The sequence below is a fragment of the Epinephelus fuscoguttatus genome, linkage group LG24, assembly GCF_011397635.1.
Source record: "Epinephelus fuscoguttatus linkage group LG24, E.fuscoguttatus.final_Chr_v1".
Classification (NCBI taxonomy): Eukaryota; Metazoa; Chordata; class Actinopteri; order Perciformes; family Serranidae; genus Epinephelus; species Epinephelus fuscoguttatus.
Window position 1 is genome coordinate 16,372,260 of NC_064775.1, and position 23,291 is coordinate 16,395,550.

At 39.0% G+C, this 23,291-nt stretch overlaps 2 protein-coding genes across 4 annotated transcripts; both read left to right on the plus strand.

Moving 5' to 3' along the window:
* Positions 1-5,011: 5,011 nt before the first annotated feature.
* LOC125884738 (C-X-C chemokine receptor type 1-like) lies at positions 5,012-7,977 on the plus strand. The gene is made up of 2 exons (XM_049569880.1): positions 5,012-5,072; positions 6,389-7,977. The coding sequence occupies exons 1-2, from the start codon at positions 5,066-5,068 to the stop codon at positions 7,456-7,458; spliced, it is 1,077 nt and encodes a 358-aa protein (XP_049425837.1). The 5' UTR covers positions 5,012-5,065; the 3' UTR covers positions 7,459-7,977.
* A 1,152-nt stretch (positions 7,978-9,129) lies between these two features.
* Positions 9,130-23,163, plus strand: slc19a1 (solute carrier family 19 member 1). 3 transcript variants are annotated; one of them, XM_049569869.1, is made up of 7 exons: positions 9,130-9,219; positions 11,786-11,860; positions 12,026-12,423; positions 16,335-17,118; positions 18,347-18,539; positions 18,753-18,894; positions 20,195-23,163. In XM_049569869.1, exons 3-7 carry the CDS (start codon positions 12,121-12,123, stop codon positions 20,393-20,395), a joined length of 1,623 nt encoding a protein of 540 aa, XP_049425826.1. In that variant the 5' UTR covers positions 9,130-9,219; positions 11,786-11,860; positions 12,026-12,120; the 3' UTR covers positions 20,396-23,163. The 3 variants fall into 3 exon arrangements, with proteins under 3 accessions (XP_049425826.1, XP_049425825.1, XP_049425827.1); XM_049569868.1 differs by having other exon boundaries at positions 11,786-12,423; XM_049569870.1 differs by lacking the exon at positions 11,786-11,860 and having other exon boundaries at positions 9,201-9,219.
* The last annotated feature ends 128 nt before the right edge of the window (positions 23,164-23,291 follow it).

Consider the following 23,291-nt stretch of genomic DNA (forward strand, 5'->3'; position numbering starts at 1 on the left):
ACATATGGAATAGAAGAAATTCTAATGAAAAATAGATAAACATTTAAAAAATACTACAAAATTTCTGCAATAATAATAAAACGAAGGAGCTAAGCAGTTTTTAGAAGTGGTAGTTATGTGCAAAAATGTCCAAAATGTTGTTCAAGGAAGAAATGTGGGTTCATGTAATGCATAGAGATGGATGAATATGTAAAAAGTCTCTATAGGATTATCTATTTCTCTTAAAGCAGTTTAGCATCAAATAAATGTCCTAATATCCGAAAGATAAGACATAAAAGGTGAAGTTTTTTTTTTAAAGAGAAAAGTGTCTGAAAATAGATTTAAATGGGTTGATATTGAATTTCCCATTTCAATCATCTCTTCTTGTGAAACCTTACTGAAATTAACACATTATAATCCATTTCGGCACCATTTACCTGTCTGATATTATATAGTAACAAATCTGTGGTAGGTGTCACATCATATGAGCAAAGATGGATTATCATTCGTGCAAAATGAGCAACCGCCCTTGTCCTCCAGATTCCCAGGGACCCGGGAAGTATTCGGAGTAGTAAAACTAAACAAAGGTGTGAGTCAGATTACAAGGTATGTCAAAACAATTGTCAGTAATGATTGTCCATGCTGTCACCACCAACACAATACACTAGGTTTTAAAACAAGAAGTTCAAGAATGTAATACAGGAACTACTATATTGTTAATGCCTAAAAGACATAAACATACATGTACAACTAGCATTTAGCAACTGATGGCTGGCTCATTTGTGGTGCATGTGGTTCACTAAAGTATTTTGAAGTTTGAAAATTATCCAACATATATAGCAAAAAAGAAAAGAAAAAGAAGATTGGATTAGATTAAGCCCTAAAAAAAGTGAATACAAATTTGTATATCACAACTTTTCTCTTCTTTCCTCTCCTATTGATCATCTCATGACCCCTCAGATTTAAGTTGTGATCCTAGAGGGGACTGGACTAAACTACCTAACTGTATACAAAGTAACCAGCCCTCACCAGCTGCAACAATAAAATAATACTTGTGCTAATACTTCACTGGAACATTCCTGATGTCGATAAACATTTCCAGAGAAGGGGACTCTGTCTGAGTTTCTCAAGAAGATTCATACCTGTGCCAGGTTTCACTCTGATGTTGATGCTTGAGTGCACTGCACATGGCATGTTGATAAGGGGAAACACAGGTGCCATGTAGTTGGCACAACAAACATGCCATGTCTCAAATGTCAAGATTGATTAATTGGATGGGTTCTTAGGAACAAAACCTTTTCTTAGGTTTTGTTAAGTGTTTGAAATAATAACAAGTTTCAATATTCTTAATATGGATAGTATTTTTTTTTTTTTTTGAGTACGATATAGACCAGAACAGTATTTATGGTTATGAATTTTTTTTGTTTGCAGACAAGGGCATAGGTTTTGTTTCAACGTTGGGGGAACACCTGAAATGGTGGGTTTGGCTGTCCTCTGCCAGAAAATTTCAACCATCAAACACTAATTTCCTGCATTCTGGATTTCTGTGCACCAATTTGTAGCTTTTCTGCATAAGTTAGCCCCTGCATATTACACTAATGCATCACTATTAACAATCTAATTATGTCAAATATGATAATACGTTAGTCACAGGGACAATCTTTCCTGGAGAACAAATACTTCTACTTTTTATATGTGGTGTACATTTAGCTGATTATACTTAATCTATACTTTTATTAAAATAGGATTTTTGAATGCTGGACTTCTACTTGTGATGGAGTATTGTAACACTGTTGGATTACTGAATAAGAGGAAACACTACAGGTGAATAGGGAAAACATTTTAACTAATAAATGTCACCATAAAACCTCCCCATTTTTTGTGTATACCTTTACTTCTTGTTCTGTGTAAATATGCACATGTTGCATTATCTAATTAAATATATGCTGATTTGCATACATTTCTAATTCTATTTTTAAAGTCTAACAATTAGATAATGCTTTTTTCAAAATTTTTGTTTCTTTTTGTTGTCTTACTTGAGTCAAAGGTTTTTATAGAGGGAATCTCCTCCTTTGATCATTTAAAATCCTGTCAGCAGCCATAATAAAATACATTTTCGACATGTTTTAGGAATAAAATGTTCAATAAATCAGGCTATGAATGATATATTAATAAATCCCTTTGTGAAAGCTTTCAGGTTATACATCTGAATAAAACTGTAAAGTTTGGTGTTTTTACGTGCAGCTGAAGTGGAGATTTCTGGCTGAGTTTGAGAAAAACTCATTTTATAAAAAAAAAAAGAAAAAGGCCTTTATAGATGAAAAAAAAAATGATACCACTAATACTATAATACTAATAAATTATACTAATAATACTACAAAGTCTTAGTTTTCGGAAATTTGATGTCTAAATATCCAAATGAGGCATTATCTAATTTAATATGTGCTTTTTGCAAGTCATGTTATACATGCAAGTTAAAGTAAACCAATGCATAAAATAACTGTTTTACCTGTCAGGTCTCCCCATAAGTCTTGTATGAGTATATTATCTGAAAATGGAAAAATATGACACAATTATATCCCAAATTGTTATTGTTATTATTATACATTTTATTTATAGGCATCTTTTTCGACACTCAAGGTCAAATTACAGGCAAAGATAAAGAAAATAACAGCACATTAAAACAGTCAATGAGATAAGGAATAAAGTAACATAAAGAATAAATAATAGACATGAAGAATAAATAATAAACTTAAAAAATAAATACTTCTACAGAAAATAAAGAGCTCAGAGGACATCAGGGTGGTGACAGCAGAATAATGTCCAAAAGGCAGTCCTTTGTCAAATAAAGAAACTCATAAAAATTGTTATCTTATGGGAAACGCATGGATACTGTCACACTCAGGATAAACTAAATTCCAAGCATAGCTGGAATTTTAAAGGGATTACAGTCTTATCATTCGCAGAAATCGTCCCCAGTTTCGAGCGTGACTTTAGAAACAAACATGTTGATGAGACAATGAACTTCTCTGCAATGTTTTCAGCACTTCAGGGAATGACAGATGAAAATCGCCCTGCCAAAAAGTGTATGATTTCCTCTTCGCTGGAACAGGATGAAAGAACTGAAAAACAACAGTGTCTGATGTCAGTCAGGCGCTTCACGAGAAGGGGGCTGTATCTATCTTTGCTCCCAAGAAGATTCATACCTGTGCCAAGTTTCACTCTGTTGTTGTTGACTTATATAGCCATGGTTTTTTATCACTAACTCAAGAACGAAAGTTTTTAGAGGAATTATGTAATTTAAGCGGTAAAACATGAATTCTTTGTTAAATAAATCTGAATTAATATTTAAGTTTTCACCCAGGACTCTGAACAAAACAGCAAAAACGAAAGACAGGATGAAACACAAAGACATCACTGACAGTAACTTGCTTCTGCTTTTTTCTGCCATTTTCAGTGTTTTTTTTCCCCTTCAGTTTATTTTCTGAGTACTGTTGATCCAAACTGTGTTTACCAAAGTAACCAGAAACTAAAAACAGGCCAGTCTTGTCAGGGGACTTCCACGCTTCCTGATGGAGGCTGAGACCTACAATACTGTTGTTTAGTGATGTGGAGACTTTATGTCTGTGTTATGTGACAGCTGTAGGGACGACGTCAGTGATGCAACAAGCTGCTATGTTGATAATTGTGCATTGTAGCTCTCAGACCCTGAATGAAGTGATTTATGGAGACAAAGGGGAGGTAGAGGAGATACCTCTCTGTCTGGATACACATTTAGCTCGAAGATCGAGAGGAGGAGCGTGTGAGTGTGGCCCTTCTATCAGTGTGGTCCCCTGTCATTACCAACGTGTGGTTATCATTGTTCCTTTGCTTGCTCACTTGATCTTAACTTCATAAAACCAGTATACCTGCTAACTGGTTATTTTTGGACAGTAGACACATTGTGGGAGCAAAACAGGGGAGTGATACTGGACTTTTGCAATGGCAAGAGTAAGAACAAAATATTTCATTTCCAGAAAGTGTGGTAAAACACCTTAGAACACACCCCAGGTTACCCAATGGCTTGCAACAGGGTCCCATTACATGTTAATGTGGACGTCTTGCGAATTAGAACTGGTTGCTCCAAAACATGCATGTAGGACAAAAAGAAATTATGTTCACTGTATCGGATCTCCACTCAATAGCTCAAAGCTTTATTCATAATTGACATTTGAATAATCAACATTTGTTCCTGCACATTATGATGTGTGTTTTTCCTGCTTGGGTTTCCTGACTGGTTGGACAGTACAGGGGAGACACTTTGACACACACACACCACACACTGTGCTGGCTGGGTTATTTGTCAAATAACCTATGCTCCTCTCATGAGTGTGATATTGTATTGTAGAATTAGATTCCAGAGGTGGCTGTGTAGGATTGTTTCTAGCCTCTGTGATGCAAACATTTCTACATCGTTACCTTGGTCACAGCCCCTGTCCTTTGCACAACAAATGAGAACGAGTGTCGGTCACATACTTCTCCACTGGACTGTTCAGACGTTAAAAACAATGCAAACACTTTAATTTGACATGTTCTCATTTATTTTATTGCAGTTTCTGTGGCATGTTGCCATAAGCCTGAGGGCACAGTTATTATTTCATCATTATGTTATTCCCTTATTAAGCATTGTCTACTTACAACTCCATGTCTTCCAGATATGATCAGTCCAATTCAAGAATAATTTCTACTTGTTTAAATTGAATTTTGATTTTTTTAGAAGCTGGATAAGATTTTCATCTCTGGTTTTATTTTGTGGTTATTTATTTTCTGTGTTTTTGTATCAGCTTTGGTAGACCAAGCATGTATTCCTATGAGTCTCATCATTTAATGTTAATACCTCAGGATGTCCTTTGTTAAAAAGACATATTGCAGCAAAAACATGTGATGACGCAGGCACATGCAGTAATGTATTGTGAAAAGGAACAGGATATTGGGTCAACTCTCAAAAAAAAAAACTCCACAAAACACATATGTCACACTTAAAGAGATGCTCATTGGCACAGATTCATTTGGGTGTTGAGCTGTTGTCTTCTTTGAAAGCTACATAATGGCAGGTGAGTGTCTGAAGTAGTTCATTCTCATAGGTGGAAATGATGAAAAAAACAAAATAACCTTAAGTTGAATTCAAATGCACCCTACAGCCCTTATCGTGGCTAATGTAAGCTAATATTAGCAAACTTTCGGTACTACTGTGTCTCTGTATTTTAGTATTTACTATCTGTCACTTGTAGCCACAGAAGCTGCTGTTCAGTAATATTCGCTCAGGCTTGCTTTAAAGCTGAATAATGCCAATCAGGCAACCGCAAATTGTGGGAAATAGCTGATTGTAATTTTTTAAATCAGTTGCCAGAAAAATGTTTCCATTGTACATTTCTGCAAACCACGGATTTGTTACATTTGTATGTTGTTATGTTGAAGCCACATTGACGTGGTTTTTGGAGTCAGAGGTGACCAGATTTAGACGGGAGGGTGGAGCTGTAGAGGAGCAACGGAAAGATCTAACTCACAGGATGTGGTGACACCTTGCAGACACTCAAAGCGACCACACCCTTGATTAGGTGTAACTTTGAGCCTTGATAAAAATTTAAAAGGGTATGTTATATAGCAATTTGCCCCTGGCACAGTTGTCACGAATGGAAAACTATCTACACAGACTTAAACCATTTATCGTACCAGGCTGTAAATATGTTTATTTCACCTGTAAAGTTTGGCATTTTTAATGGGGGTCTATGAGGACTGACTGGCTTCTGAAGCCAGCCTCAAGTGGCCATTCAAGGAACTGCAGTTTTCATTTTTCAGCTCTGGAGGTTCTCGCTTTGTTGAAACTTTGTTGAAACTCAACACTTAACTGTGGTTAGTTTGTGGTTAGATTTGGGCAAAAAAACCATTTGGTTGTGCCCATCGAGTCTGGGTATGAAAACACAGTTTTGATGGCACAGTCACGGCCAGAGAAGCCGTCTTCATGGCACTATCGAGGAAGGAAAAGCAGCGATGTCACATGCACATGCCCTCTGCATACTGATGACAAAGTCACCTCCTATTTTAGAAAATTTGATATGATAGGGTTGAAACTACAAATGTAGCGTATTCGAGGTTTGCATAAATGTACAATGCCAACATTTTCTTCTGGTGACTGGGCTGAATTTTTTTAAAGCTTGAAAAGTAATATGCATTCTCTTGCAGTCCTTTTCCATCTTTTAAAGTCTAATTTTGTTTAATGCCAGAAATGTTTTACGGTGTCAATCCTGAGCAACAGAGGTGGCAGCACATAGAGCAGCTTCTGCAGCTTCAGTTATCTTAATGTCAGAGGTTAAATCAGTGTTTTAGTAATGTAATAATGTATATATATCAATCTGTTTTCCATCCATAGCCAAGTCAATCATCTTCACCTTTGACTATGATTATTTGAATGATACCATCCACGACAATCAAACACCCTATGTTCCGGATCCAAAGATGATACCATGTGAGATAAAACCGCTGGCTCCTACAGCAGCTGTGACGCTGTGTCTCGTCCTCATAGTCATCTTTTTCCTGGCAATAACAGGGAACCTGCTAGTGGGGTTGGTGATCGGCACTAGCAGACAGGCCCTGACTTCATCGGATGTGTACTTGTTTCACCTGACAATTGCAGATGGTCTGATGGCCCTAACCATCCCGTTCTGGGCTGTAGCACTCACTAATGGATGGATCTTTGGAGACTTCATGTGCAAGCTCCTCAGCCTCATCATCGAAGCAAACTTCTACACCAGCATTCTCTTCCTGGCCTGCATTAGCATCGATCGTTATCTTGTGATCGTGCACGCCAGCGAGAGTCTAAGGACTCGTCAGAGGATGTGCAGCCGGCTCCTGTGTGCAGCAGTGTGGGCCTTTGGTTGGGCCCTCGCTCTGCCTGCACTTTTCAACGATGCTTTCAAGCCAGACCCTGACAAAGAGAGGATGATTTGCTCTGAAAGCTTTGACATCGGCAGTGCCTCCTCGTGGAGGAGTGCCACTCGCGGGTTCCGCCATATTTTTGGTTTCATGCTTCCTCTGATTGTCATGATAACCTGCTACAGCATCACCATCGCAAGGCTGCTGCACACTCGCGGGTTCCAGAAGCACCGCGCCATGAAGGTGATCATAGCTGTGGTGATTGTGTTTCTGCTGTGCTGGACGCCGTACCACATAACCATGATGGTGGACACACTCCTGAGAGCTGATCTGATACCGTTTGACTGTGCTTTCAGGAGATCAATGAACTTGGCTTTGGTTATAACCTACAGCCTGGCCTTGTTCCACAGCTGCATCAACCCGGTCCTCTATGCCTTTGTGGGAGAGAAGTTCAGGAACAATATGATGCGACTTCTTCAGAGGAAATCCCGACAGGAGAGGGTGTCGGTGTCAAAGATCAGCAGGTCAACATCTCAGACCTCAGAGAGCAACGGAACTGTTCTCTGAAGCCTCAGTGGACTTTAAAAAATAATGTTTAGCATTTTTTATTGTCCCTTGTCTCTCACTAAGGGTTAGGGTTAGGGGTTAGGGGTTAGCCTAACCCTAACCCTAAATCAGAGAGGAAGTAATTTCCATCTGAAGTCTGAAAATCTGTAATATATTGAGTGTCACACATTCTCTGCTTTTAATTTGTGGTGCACTGCTGCCATCTATTGAATTTACTGTTGTCTGCATCCACTATGGACAGCTGTAACCCTCAAAGCCAATCAAAACTATGTTCATTTTTTGTATTGATTTCCATTTTTCTTGCTGAAGAGTGGACCGACATTTGGATTTAGGATATGATTTCAATGTTATCTTGGAGGACATGTATTTTAAATACACAGGAGGAATTCAACCCTTCACTATGTCAGTACTTCTATCATCCTGCTGATGTTTCTGTGTTTATTTATATTCCCTATAAGGTTTGTATACGCTGTAAATACTGTTCATCATTACAAATAAAAGGCTTTGCAATCCTTCCTACACTGACTGCTTTAATTGTGTAGACCAGTGGTTGGTTAGTGTTCACAGGGTCTTTCTAACCAATAAAATATTAAGAACTCATCATGTGGAAATAATCTTTTGTGTTCTTGGCTTAACAAAATACAAACATATGTGACAAAGCTGCAAAAGATAACGTAGTATCTGATGCTTGAAATGGATGCCAAGCAATTTTGCACATCTGCTTTTCATAATCAAGATAAAGAGTTCACTCTTGACTTTGAAAACAGAAATTTAGAAGGACAAGAATGAACTAACCAAACTGCATCTGCTTAAGAATTAGTGCTATGTCTGGTACCACTAATGTACCTTGTGGTGAGACTGTTTTGCCATTAACTTTTGATCATTTTGATGCTTGTAAAGGGAGCAACACTGCAGCATGTACAGCTGCCTCAACTACATGTAGAAAATATATTTACATATCATTTAAGTAAAATTTCTTTAAAAATGTCATATGTTTTACTGCATCTATGTGTGGACCAGCAGGATTAACAGAAATGTTCGAATATTATTGCAAACTCTTTTTTTGTTATCCAAATTGCTACATCTGATTTCTTGGTCTGCTTCTTTTTAGCTTATACACAGTCGACTTACAACAATTATGTGTTGGAGCAGGTTTTCAGATGCGAGTTGCCATGGCCCATATCTCCAACACTTGGCAACTCACACCAGAACTATCTCGACTATTAAGTAGCACTACAGGTAAGAGGAAAAATCTGTTTTTATTTTTATTTTGGGATGAATTGTCCCTTTATTACTTTTTTATTTTTTTCCCAGAACACATCATATCACTTAGGCTAATTATAATATTATACAGCGTGTTATGCATTTAATATCATATTACAACACAAATCTGCATTACTTTTATAATAACTGCTTTTAGAATAATTATCAGAATAATTTGTATTAGTCGTTGCACTATGATTTGTCCAGCAGATGGCGGGCAAACCTCTCCCAAAAATCGCCTACAAAAATGTGAAATTAAACATTAATTTCTGGAACTTTATCGTCTTTAACTTGTCTCGGATTTTATTAAACATGAAAAAAAAAAAACTTAAAAGAGATTCCTTTTTACATTTCTTGTTGTTTTGTTCATTAAAGTTTTTACCTGCTGTGTCGCAGCAGTAAAACTGCAGAACTACATTTCCCAGAAGCCACCGCGATGTGAAAATAACTGGGAAAGCCTTCTCGCGCTGAAGCTTCAGATGGAGCACAGCACACGAGGTATGTAACGTTTACTCAGTTTCTTATACCCTGAAATTACAAACAACCAAACGGCTATTTCCCAATAGAAAGCTAGCTTGTTGTTGCTTACAGTGACTGGCAGGGACTTGCCTTAAATATTAGGTTTTTTATTTGTGCCAACAAAAGCTATCTTACAAGAGTGCTTTGTTTTTGTACCTACAGAACGTACGCTAGCTTACTAGCTAGCTATAATTTAGTACATGTGTTATAAATTATGCCTTAACGTGATTTCACGCACGTCTGACTCGTTGTGACACGCATACAAGCCAGCAGCCAGGTTTAGCACATTAGCAGCTAAAGTAACAGTGAGTGAATCTCTGGCAGGCTAACGCACTGTGTTACCCGGTGAATGGCTTGTGCAACTTGTTTGCATTTCCCCCTAAAAATTCTTGACACGTAACTGAGACCATGCAGTCAGTTCAACTGGGGAACACTGTGTTTCACATACATATGACTCATTAGAAAGTATCTCTACTTAGGCAGAATAAATGCATTATTTGTTATTAGAATTTAAAGTGAAAATATAAGTGGGAACCCTTGATGAACCCAAGCATGTCCCTGTGTTGTGTAGCAGATTATCTCACTTGTTTGCTGGTCTTCCTACTACTCTATAAGTAGTTTTGGATTTTTGGCTGCTTACCTAAATAACCAAGCTATTAGAGGACATCTGCTTGGACTCTAGGAACTTGTGACAGGCATTTTTCATCACTATTTCCACACCGAAACAGTTGATTTATGGAAAAAATAAGCCACGGAATTATAGTAATAATGATTAATTGTAGCTAGGGCTGCTACTAACGATTATTTTCATTGTCGACTATTTCTTCGATTAGTCGACTAATCATTTAATCAAAAAATGTGTTAAAATGTTGGTCTGTCTCGTCCAAACCCCAAAATTATGTCATCTAATGTCTTGTTTCGTACTCACGCCAAAGGGTTTTAGTTCACTGTCACGGGAGAGTTTGGAAGCTGCCAATATTTGAATGTAAGAAGCTGCAGTAAGAGTATTTTGGAGTACTTTTATAGTGCTTTTCTATGAAAAATAGCTACTAAAATAGTCACCGATTATTTTAATAGTCGATTAATGATCAATTAGTCGACTAATCATGGCAGCCCTAATTGTAACCATGTTTGAATTAAAGACATAGATCCTGAAACCAAATATACATATTTTTCCTCTTACCTGCAGTGCTATTTATCAATCTAGATTGTTTTGGTGTGAGTTGCAGAGTGTTGCAGATATCGACAGTAGAGATGTCTGCCTCCTCTCCAGTATAATGGAACTAGATGGCACTCAGCTGCTTGATGTGCTCAAAGTGCCAAAAAACAGATTTGAAAAACACAGCAACAATGTCTCTTTCCAGAAATCATGACCCGGTTACTCAAGATAATCCACAGATCTTGTTGTGAGCAACATCTACTGACCTAGCACCAATGAGCTAGTTAAGCCAGGCCAAGACTACAAGAGTTTTGGGCTGATTTATCCCTGAATCACTACTACGTGTAACGTTTACAGATCCAGTCCAAGTTGCTCACAGGATCATCATGGTTGCCCTGATTTTAAGCATTTTTGGTATTCAGGATTTAAAATCTGGATGATTATAATCATTATTTCATCAATACAGAACAGCTGACAGTGTTGCCAAACTGCAGTAAACATTCTAGCCCTTGTGGCTAACGTTAGCTACAGTTCTACTGCTGACAGATATTGAAACTGAAGGTTAAAATGTCACTTCTTCTTGGTGAAGAATAGACAACCAGTGTTGACCTCATCTCCCCAACCATTTTTCTCATAAAGACTCGTTTAGCCTTCTGCTTCTGTTTTATCTTATTGCAAAGCATTGTTAACATCACAGCAAGTTGTCACATCAGGTCAGTCCCCTTTTTGTGTACATCAGCTTCCCCACAGGATCACATGAGGTGGTAACGGCTCCCTCTGGCATAATAATATTAAGAATATCCTGTAGTGTGTCATGCACCATTTTGTCAATTCTTGTAGTGTGTGTATGTTTGAGATTAGAGAGGAGAACTTCTGTGAAGTTTTTCCTACTGTGCTTGATGCAACCAAATTTAAAAATCAGTTTGAATTTAGGATTAGGATCAGGATTCCTGTGCAGGATTCCAGTAGTCTGAGCCCAGCTTACCATTACATCACAGCCAGGGAGGACATTGTTTACATCTTGTGCTATCATGAGCACGAGCGTCACGTCTGTGAATACCTGCATGCTTTCTTCTGCACAGTGATCCAGTGAGCGGGTGTTTTTTGGGAGAAAGAAAATAGTTCGTACAAGAAACTGCTCACAACAAGGTCTGTGGATTATCTCGAGTAACCGGATCATGTTTCCTGGAAAGAGACATTGCTGTTGAGTTTTTAAAACGACATTTTTTGGCGCGTTGAGCACCACAAGCTGAGTGACATCTAGTTCCATGATATTGGAGACTTGGCAACTCACACACCAAAACAACACAGCTGCGCTCTACTGTCAGCTGTCTGCACAGTGTCAAAACAGTCTGATACTAACTGACGACATTGTTGTCTTTTCAGGTTTAACAATGACACGAAACCTAACTGCAGGATAGCTTGCTGTCGGGATATGTAACGGTGTGGAATGGAGCAAAGGTCAACAGTTTCTCTTACATGCAAACAACAGCATGTAGCATTTTAACCAAATTGTCATCATCCTGTTAAATGGTTCATTTATACCATTTCAGTGTCCCCATGCACAGAGAGACAGCTTGATTGAAACTGTTTGGTTGTCAACATTTGTTTCCTCGTCTCAAATAGGAAGCTTTTCAACGTCAAAACAAATCCTCACATGGTGATTTGACACAGCAGAAAAAGTTTGACTCTGCCTCACAGAGTTGTCCAGCTGACACACAATGGTTGCAGATGACACAGCAGGAAGTGGGGACAGATCAGAAGAGGAGAAAGAGATGGACGTGAAGGCGCTTACATCTGAAGACAGCGCAGGACATGAAGATGGAGACATAGAGATGGCTATCTCTGCCTCTGAGGGCCTGTCTCCCTCCGAAGGTCCCCCAGAGGAAACCAAGGAGCCCAGAAAGTGGAAGTGGGCTGTAATATTCTTGTGTTTCTATGGGTTCATGTCGTCGGTAAAGCCTGGGGAGCCATTCATTACACCGTATCTACTCAGCAATGAGAAGAACTTCACCAGGAAAGAGGTCAGTGCTGTCCTCAGGCTGCATTTGTCTTTGTGCAGTGACGGTAAATATTGACCAAAAAAGCCTTAAATGAACATCATTCCTGTCATTGTTTTGCAGAGTTGTACCCCAGGTTCATACACAAAAAACTGTCCAGAGAGTCCAGAGTAAACCTGTCAGACTCTTTCATAAGTTTTTCTACATGCAGTCAAGCACTCATTACACAGTAGAATTAATGAATGCCCGGTGGGGAGTCTGCTGATCCATCTTACTGTGGTCAAAGTTCACATTCCTCCAAAGTGGGTCAGTGAGTGCAATAGATACATGTAAAGTTTACAAGAAAGGAATGGCTAATAAATCATCAGTGGACTATGATTTGTACATTTTGTTAGCTAGTTTCTTTTTTCTGAATTAACTGTGACCTTGCAGTAAAAGTTGATTTCCTGTCAAAAAGTCAGGAGAAAATGTTACATATTTTCAGCATCTGTCAAAATAGATACAAGGGTGTGTGGAAAACACCCTTTGCGAGATTAGAATGGCAGTTTTGCAGCTCAGTCACCTCTTGCGGACACATTTCACCTTAATGTTTGTTTATATCTGAAACAGTGTTGCTCAGAGTTGGACATAAATCTGCTAGACACTCAATAGATAACCATTTTTCTTCCAACTGGTGAGTGAAGCAAATCTAGCAGCCACTTACATATTTTCCCAGCAGTTGGCTGGTGGCTGGTGATAATTTCAAACCCTGGTGTCACCGCCATACCCGGCAAAGTCCTGTATTTACTAAATCCAAGGGAACAAGTTGCTCCTGATTTAAGTTATTTAGTTACATGTGTAGCCCAGCAGTGTATACAACCTAAAGCTGAACCCGGTCTTATCAAAGTCAGACAGGCTCTCTCTGACAGAGAGATTTTGTACTTCTTCCAGTTGAACCAGTTTCACTATGTTGAAATCAAATGTGTTTTGAGTTTAATCCTGGGATTTCATATCATGTTCTATTTTTAAAATTCAGTTGTCAGACTTGTTGTCAAACAAGCATATAATTGAAACTGACATGCTGTTTGGATTTGTGTTTGACATGTGTGAAGAGTTTGTTCTAATGTAGTGCAGAACTGTCAGGATACATACAGTAAATTAAATTGCATCAGTTATTAGGATTGTAACTATCATTTTCATTAGCGATTAATCTGCAAATTATTTTCTCGATTCATTGGCTAATTGTTAAGTTGATAAAATGTCAGAAAATAGTGTAAAAACAATCCAGTCGCGTCTTCCAATGTCTTGTTTTGTTTTACCAACAGTCAGAAACACCAGATATTATATATATATATATTAGGGGTTTAACGGTACACAAAAATCACGGTTCGGTATGTACCGTATTTACCGTATGTAAATATCTTTTACTTATTGGTAACCTTATTAAAACATACCACCACAGCAGTTAACTCTTTTTACCCAATTTTTGAATGAAACAAATATATATAAAATCCTGCTGTTTTTTTAACACATTTTTTGAATGAAAAATATAAATATAAATTTCTGCTTAAACAGTTTTACTCACTTAAAATAAAAAGTATAGTGCAGCTGGCCAGCTTTAAAGCCTGCTCAGATTCAGTTTTACTAGGGAACTTACTTAGCTTTCCCACTTTGTTAAAGTGCAGTAAACAAAACATTCTTCAATATCTAAAGTGCAGCTTAAACAATTTTACTCAACTCCAATGGCGTTGGTTATTTCTTTAGCGCAGTGGTCAGGGAAACGCTCTTTCTTTTTAAATGACGACGATATCGTAGTTTGCACCAGATATTGCTTTTTTTAACGTTCAAACTCAGGTGGTGTCGCTTTAGATGCGTTAGCATGTTAGACGTGTTTCCAAGTACATACCCGACCGCTGTTCTGCAGTGTCGGCACACTGCTTTTGTCTTGTCCACTTGTTTATTTCCATCTTCGTATTTTACCCTGAAACCAAAGTAGGGATGCACCAAAATTAAAATTTGTGGCCGAAGCCGAAGCCGAATATTATTAAACGCTTGGCCGAATACCGAGTACCGAATACCGAATATCATTGTTTAGTTTTTCATTAGTTTTTGCAGATGAACCCCCTCCAGATTAGTGTTGTCACTGTACCAAAATTGGGACCCACTGTGCGATACCAATGAAAATATCATGGTTCTGAGTAGTATCATGATACCACAGAGAAAATGAGGCAGATGTGCCTTTTGTCATTTATGAAAAGATAAATCACTTTTCTATAATACATCAATGATATTTCAATGGAATAAATTACTTATTGACTTATTCATACTTCAAAAACAGCATCAATAAGTGATTAACATAGGGGGGATCAAAATAAAATAAATGAATAAAATAAGAATCAACCAGCCACCCTCCTCCCCTGACAAGTCCCTTCATAAGTAATGAACAGTCCCTAAAGTGCGGTGAGGTTTGTGGACCGTTACTGAACAAAGACAGAAATGTGAACGGCTCGTTTCTCCTCTGACACATCACATACCTGTGTTCGGCTGGCTCGGCTGTTCAGGTACTTCTGGGCAGTCATGACACCAAGAAGAGGATATTATTGGAACCGACTTCTCCGTCGCCCGGTAAGCCGATGGCCGCCGTATTTGACAGGAATACATTAACGTTACTGTCTGTGTCTGTGACCCCCGTTCAACCCACAACTGATGGGATTCGCCTTTTGTTTCTGCTGCTGGTTGAAATCTGCAGGCTGCTCGCACAGCGTGTTGAATGATTTAAGCCTATTTTGCTCGCTCAAAACTATTTTTAGTCGCAAATGCGAGTGCTGTGACGGACGGATCGCCACACTACCGACATTTTATTCCGGCCGTCACGGCATGCTGTTTGATTGCGTTATCAAAACGGCGCTGTTATTCGGCCTTGCTTTTAACTTATTCCACCGAATACCGAATGTGTGTTTTTTTGCAATATTCGGCCGAATATATTCGGTTACCGGTTAACTAGATATTTTAAATGGTTCGGCCCTACATATATATATATATATATATATATGTGTGTGTGTGTGTGTGTGTGTGTGTGTGCGTGCAATAATGTAAATCAGATAAAAGCAGGAAATCTTCATATTTAACAAGCCGCCATTTTTTGGACACTTTGGCATTCTTTGGCTTGAAAAATGACAAATGATCAGTTGATATATTTTAAAAAAAGGATGTTTATTGTCTAATTGTTGCAGATTTAAATAGAAATCGATTTTACAAATGATTTTGCATATGTATTAGTCAAAATCAAAAATGATGGTAGCAGCATTAAAATTGATCCCAGTCATGTGAAGGTCACAACATCAAAACCACTGACAGATAAAGTGAACAACATTTATTATCTTGGTACAATCAAATGCAATGTTTTGCTGGGAAGCCTTGGGTCCTGGTATTCATGTGTATGCCACTTGACGTGTTGACGTGGCAGTGGCCCCCCAGCAGGACAGTGTGCCATGCCTTACCTAAAAACCGGCCTTAGGGACGTGACAAAGAGCTCAAGGTGTCTACGTTGCTTCCAAATTACCCAGAGCCCAATCTGATCATGCATCAGTGGGAGGTGCCGGTAGCCCACCTCGCAACCCACAAGACTCAAAGGATCCACCACCAATACTCTGATGCCAGACACTACAGGTCACCACCAAAGGTCCTATGTCCACGCCTCAACAGGTCAGGGCCCCCACTCTGGATTGGACTTGGCTCTTACCTTTTGAGGCGTGGATGTAGGACCTCTGGTGCGGCACCAGCACGTCCCACAGATGCTCAATAAGATTGAGATCTTGGAAATTTAGAGGAAAGTCGATTAACTCTAAAACTGAATTACACTTGAGGCACTAAGTGTCCTTCCAGCAGAGCTACATGTTGTGAACTAACACTGGAGCTTTCGTGCACCTCACTCATGACTTTACTGTCATTTCCAGGTGACCAATGAGATCACTCCTGTGCTGACGTACTCCTACATGGCCGTGCTGGTACCAGCCTTCCTGCTGACAGATCTTCTGCGCTACAAGCCAGTTCTGGTCATCCAGGGCGTCAGCCAGGTGGTCATCTGGCTCATTCTGCTCCTGGGCACCACCCTCCTTGAGATGCAGTTCATGGAGTTCTTCTACGGCATCACCATGGCCTGCCGCGTGGCCTACTCCTCCTACATTTTCTCCCTGGTCAGTCCAAGTCTCTACCAGCGTGTGGCTGGATACTCACGCTCCTCAGTCCTCTTGGGGGTGTTCACCAGCTCAGTGCTGGGCCAGGTGTGCGTTTCCTTGATCAAAATAAGCTTCCGCACCCTCTGCGCTCTGTCTTTGGGTTTCGTCAGCTTTGGTCTGACTCTCTCACTGTGCCTGCCGTGGCCTAAACGCTCACTGTTTTTCAACCGGACGCTGAATAAAGAGCAAAAGGAAGTGGCAGGAGTAGCCACCAAATCAGAGCTGGACAAAATGAACCCAAAAGAGAGCAGCCCGTCCTCGGCAGCATTGCTGTGCTCTGCATCGCGCTGGAAGGATTCTATCTTTGTACAGATGCTGCTGGAGGTTGGGAATGTGGTGAGGAGGCCCAACCTGAGGCTATGGTCCCTGTGGTGGATTTTCAACTCCACAGGGTACTACCTGGTACTGTTCTACGTTCACATCCTGTGGAACAAAGTCTACCCACCAACGGAGAGCAAGGACCATTACAATGGAGCCGTGGAGGCAGCTTCTACCTTGCTGAGTGAGACATTTCTGGAGCTATAATACTTTTATAGGAAGACCTGTTTCTCAGTGCTCATAAAGCAGTCAGGTTTCAGTTTCACAGTCCAATGCTTTTATTCATGATGGCATGCAACCCCAGCTTGCAATCTAAATTTAGATGTAACTCTGGGTGTTTGTGCACCATCCACTGTCAATGTTTGTCCACTAAAGGTTGTTTTTGCCACTGACAGGCTCAAATTATTATTATTTTAAATATTTGACAGCATCATGGAAAAGATCCCTACAGAGACAAACCTTTTTGTTAAAGAGTAAGATCCTTTTTGTTAAACTGCAAACAGCCTTGAAATCTCCATTGTCAAACACACCAGACTCCATTTTCAAAAACATTAATTTTGTCACGTTTAGAGCCAGCATATTTTCACATTGAACCGAGTGAATTGAGGGTTTCTGTTTACTTGGAATGAAGTGTGTTTTAAGATGATGAAATTACTGTTTATTTAAATGGAATTTGGTGGGTTTGGCGATGGTAATTTCAGGGTTGTTTCCAGTAAATTAAAAGGGTCTTATTTCTTAACGAAAAGGTCTATCTCTATAGGGATTATTTTCATAATATTGTCAGACACTGAGCAAAAATAATCTGAGCCTATCAGTGACAAAAACAAGCAACCCTGTTTCCATTAGTCACTTAGACACAGAAACATGGCAAAATAAAATCTAGGTTCAAAAATAATGAACTTACTCTTTAACTGACTGTGGACTTCTGTCACATGTAGTCATGAGGTTGAATAATTGATCTTCCGTCTTTATTCTGATAAGTGATCACATCAGGTTTAGTTATCAGTCATTGCCCTTTTAATCAGCTGAAAAGCACATAGCAGTTGGTTTAAATTACCTTGACGTCATGTGCAAGTGGTAAAAGCGATGTTGTAAAACAGAATATAGTAGGTAAATGATTGTCCTTTAAAAGTGGTGTCAGTTACGTAGTTCTTCGACATTTCTTGAAAATAACAGTAAACTATATACTAACATTAGATCCTTTTATCGTAAAATTAATAGGTTAATTAAAATAGGACTGTACACACTGTTTTTGTGGTGAAATGACACAATTTCCACCATGATAGTATGACAGAAGCAAAAGATGAGAGATAAAAGAATGGAATAAAACACAGAGTAGTTCTTAGGTATAGGCTGCTTGTTTAAATCAACCCAGATGCATAGAGTTATGATCGATGTCTATGTTTCTGCAGGTGCGCTGACTGCTTTCAGTGCTGGTTATGTGAAAATCCGTTGGAACATCTGGTCTGAGCTGGTCATTGGTGTCATCACAGCACTGCAGGCAGGCCTGCTGCTCCTCATGGGCACCACAGACAACATTTGGGTTTGCTACGTGGCCTACGTCCTCTTCAGAGGCTTCTACCAGTTTCTGGTGCCTATTGCCACGTGAGTGCCAAATGAAATATACCATTTACTGTCTGAATATGAAGCTACAAAACTTAACTGTTCAAGACACACCATTTATTCCTAATCCTGAGTTGAAACTGTGGAGCAGGAGAAAGTTACAGTCACAGTGAGTGTGTGATTGCAACAGATACATTTTGAATTTCCTGAACACGTAGCGTCACACTCTTTCGTCATTTTATCATCTCTCCATAGTTTCCAGATAGCCTCATCACTCACCAAGGAGCTGTGTGCTTTAGTGTTTGGTATCAACACCTTTTTGGGGACCATACTGAAGAGCGTCATCAACCTGATATTTTCTGACAAGAGAGGCCTGGCGCTGGATGTGCACTCTCAGGTAAAACAGTCATTAGTCAAAGGACCATTTTCAAATGTTTTTGTGTCTTAGCGACTAATGTAATCAGTATTTTTTTTTTTTTTTTTTAATTTGTCCAGTATTGAGCGGGAGCACCTCAGCTGGCAGCCGCCAAACAGGCTGCAGTGTAATCACTCAGGGCATTTGTGTACCATTAATTTACAGTATGTCCACTAAAAGTGCTTGTTTTTGCCACTGACAGGCTCAGATTTTCATTTTGGATGTCTGACAACATTATGGAAAGATTACTGTTAATTTAAATAAAGTCTGGTGAGTTGGACGATGGCGATTTCGGGGCTGTTTCTAGTCTAACAAAAAGCATCTTACTCTTAACGAAAAGGTCTATTTCTGTAGGGATCCTTTTCATAATGTTATCAGATTCTGAACGTCAGTGGTAAAAATGCACTTTTAGTGAACGTTTTTAACCTCATTTGAGACTGTCCTAAAGAAACAGAATGTAGTCCTCTTGTTTTGAAATAATGAGGAACTTCTTAAATTACATTTATTGATATAAAGCCCAGTTCAATCCAAAGATTCATGCCGAGACAAAACCATTTTAGAACGTCGCAGAGAAAGGTTGCAGAAGTGTGAATTGGCAGTCTGAGCTTGACTCAAGCCAGTTGATGGTGTCACATGCGAATCAGCTGGTCAAATCGCTGGCGGGTGGTTTTAAAACGTAAGCACATCACGTGTTTCAACAGCCAGTCGGCTTGTATTGAAGTCCACTGGTCAAGTCAAAATGACCGCAGACAGGGTGTTCACCTGCTGGCGCTGGTACTTTATATAATTGTGGCGTATTTATGAAGAATACAGTCCATCTGATGCTCGTTTTATGTTTTCCACCGTTTCATCACTACTAAAAATGCAGCTGTATCTCACTATCTCTATCCTCATTCATATTTTAAGAAGCTACAAATTGTATTCAGCCACAAGATAGGTCTGAAAAGCTGCAAATCAGAACAGAAATACAGTTGTTGCATAGATATGATACACTGTCTCATCTACTTTCACTTGGTGTGAACGTGCAGGTTTTCACAACGTTGCAGAACGGTGCATTGCATGTAGCTGCCCGTTTCAACTTGTGTGAACTGGGCTTAAACCTTCATCTGAGAAATGTTTCAAGTTCAGGTTTTTCTGGTAATAACAAGATTAATGTTGTTGATGTCAGCAAGGTCAGACTTTTGTCATCCACCATTAGTATTTTGTGATTTTCACTGACTTGTCTTACACGTCTTAAATCTGATTTTAAGATGTTTTTTTTTTTTTTTTGGTTTACTTACAGTTCCTGGTGTACTTCGTTTACTTCACCATTCTCACTGTCGTCTACTTTGTCTGTGCGGCTGTGGTCCTCATCCGTCACTTTAGAAACCAGCACAGTGGAGGAGGCGGGGCTGATGAGCAGGCGGCGCCCACAGAGCTCGGCCCCATGGCTGCAGATTCGGAGGCACAGCCTTTGTCAAACGGCAAAAGTGCCAAAGCATAATGACAGGAAAGGTTTATCGCCTTTCAAGTGTTTTCTGCCAGTATCTTGTTAAGATCCCAGTTTTGCTATTAAGAACCTTCAGACTCAGCGGGATCAGTAATTTTAATTCTCTGATGTCGACGGAGTGGTTTCAGTGTTAGCTGCTGAGCCTCAATCAAGTGCCTCCTCTGCTACCTAAAGCTCCTGCACTACAAGAGTCAGACGGGCGTCTTGTGCCCGACGGCTTTTGATGATTAGATTGTTTGCTGCAACTGAGAAGAGAAGTCTACGTTTTTTATTTAATACAAAGCACTAAGTGGTACTGTGCTTTCATATGGAGACAAATCATCTTAAAGGGTTAGTGCAGAGGTTTTTGAATTGTGGTTATATGATGTACTTATCCATAAATGGTGTATTACCTACATTAGATGGTTGTTGGCACGCCCCCAGTTTGGAGAAGCAGACTTTTCAAAGCCACCAGACTCCACTGACAAAAGCAGTAATGTTTGTGTGTTTGCTCGTCTGATGGATTTCGGCTTGCTTCTTCTGTGATTGAGTCTTAGCGAGATGAACCTCCTGCATCCAAAATGCTATCAAAACTTTTATTTCTAATTGCCAATGCAGGACCCATAATTCTCATAAGAGGTGTGGAGAAAACCAAAAAACCTCAACAAAAACTTGACATTTTACGGACACGGCAGTCACATGGGATTAAGACGGATGACCTCCCCAATTATTACAAATTACCAGAGGTCCCAGTTATTACAAGTCTTGTGTGAATGGGGCTTGAATACCATTTTAATCGACTGCCACTATCCACAGCACTATATTGCTTCTCTTCTCTTACAGTACTCCTGTCTGCTTCTTCAAACTCAAGCGGGATTTATACTTTTGCAGCAGACCTTGCCTATGCCGATGTGAGCATTTATACTTGTGCGGTGCTGTGTCTGTGTGACTCTGCAGTTACTGTGAAGTACTCTAAAGTTTAGTTGATTCAAAACACACATCAAACATGGCTTAATATCAACAATGTCAAGCACAAGTACACAAATCAGCTTCACTATAACTCGCAGTATTCACAGACAAAGCACTTGTCTTTATCTGGACACATTTATCCCACAAATACAACATGCTAACGTTATTAGCACAAGCCTATGGCATTTTACATTGTATGAATTAGCCTAGCAGCTAGCGAACTTTTCTTATATGAAGCCAGGTACAACAGCCACATTTAACAAAGGTAAGGTTACAAAATTACACTCCATTACAAAACTCGTTTAAGTTCTCCGACAAAACAACTGTCTTATACTAAACTCGTTTTCCAAAGAAATATAACATGCTAACGTTATTAGCATTAGCCTATGGCATTTTACATTGCATAAATTAGCCTAGCGACGAGCTGAGATTTCCTCTGCCCATATGAAGCCAGGATAAGTCCCGAAGTATAAATTTCCCAAAAGATAAATCGCACACAATACTTAAATTCCTATTTTGTGGGGGCTCTATTGTCTTCACAATTTACTGTTTCTCATCTGTGAAAGGCTATAGCATGGGGTACGGCATAGAGTCTATGTCAACGCGGAGCCTATGCTGTAGGTACGGTGTCGATTCAATGCAGAAGTATAAAACATTTACTGTAGGTAATACACTGACTGTGAAGTCCCCCATACAGCCCCACTTCAAGAATCTGACTTATCCCTTTAAACACAGAGAAAGGGACCATTCATGCGATGGACAGAGGGTTTTTCGTTTGTATTTTGTACAGGAAACGAACAAGGAGGATTTTGAGTTGTAACATGCTGAACTGTCCTGTTTCAGTGACAGTGATTTACCCTTCAAATAAAGGTCCATGATTACTATGTGATCACTGAGTATTAGTTTAAAACAGACTGCGTTTTCAGGTTTGACAGATATCACTTTTATTTCGTTCATTCACACTCCTATTGTGATGTTACAGTTTGAATATGTTTGAAAAGAAAAATTGATCGGATCAGTATAATTACCTCTCTGTATTGATAATCAAATTTTCATATCACATTGTTATAATGATATAAGGAAGGCTATCAGATGATATACATTTATTTGAAACTGTAAACTGCAGATTTTATGCAGTGTTATGTATTGTCATTAAATATTTAGCAGTTCTTGGAATTGCTGTAACGCTCTTTGTGATTTAGAAGCTGCAGCATCAGAATATTTTGAATTATCTTTATTTTAAACATTGAAACAGGCTGCAGAATGTGTTGCTTTGGATACAATGTGAAAGTAATTTACACAGACATAGGCTTATTTGACTATTAGTCTGAATGCACATCACTGAATTTGGATATTAAACATAAAATTTATTTTTAGTGTTAATTTTCAGCAGTATGCTGGGTGACGATATATTTCGGCCAAGTACGGCTGTTTTTAGGTTCATCAAAAACAGCAGGAAGCATTTGTCTTGGTCCTGCAGAGGACATAGGAAGGCAGTGATGCAAAAGGAACTACAAAGCCAACATAAGTAGGTTTTAAATTAACATCCATTTGCTCACTTAAAAAGCAGGTGTGGCCCTTTAGATTTTAATCCCAGAGAATGTTTCATACAATAGGCACAACAGTAGCGACTGCGTTTGGAGATGTACCCACATTCAGGATGTATAGATATTTTTTAATTTTGTGATTTTGAAATAATTGCTGAGATACTTAAATGCAACTGTGAATCTGTCTGAATGCTGTAAAAAGAAAAACACTGACTTTAATCAGATGTTTATTTTTTATTCAATTAAATTACATTTGGTGGATGAAAAGCTCCTTAATCCTCTTTTTTTAATTTTTGAATCTTTTTCCTGATGCTGCACTGTGTTGATAAATTATGAATTTCAAGGTTTTTTGAAGATTGAGTTACAACCTACGAGTAAAAATGGTGCTTTACAAG

Coding starts and splice junctions, on each gene's coding strand:
- slc19a1 (XM_049569868.1), top strand. CDS start 12,121: ATGGTTGCAGATGACACAGCAGGAAGTGGGGACAGATCAGAAGAGGAG. Junction 12,424..16,334: donor AGAACTTCACCAGGAAAGAG/GTCAGTGCTGTC, acceptor TGTCATTTCCAG/GTGACCAATGAGATCACTCC. Junction 18,540..18,752: donor TTTCTGGTGCCTATTGCCAC/GTGAGTGCCAAA, acceptor ATCTCTCCATAG/TTTCCAGATAGCCTCATCAC.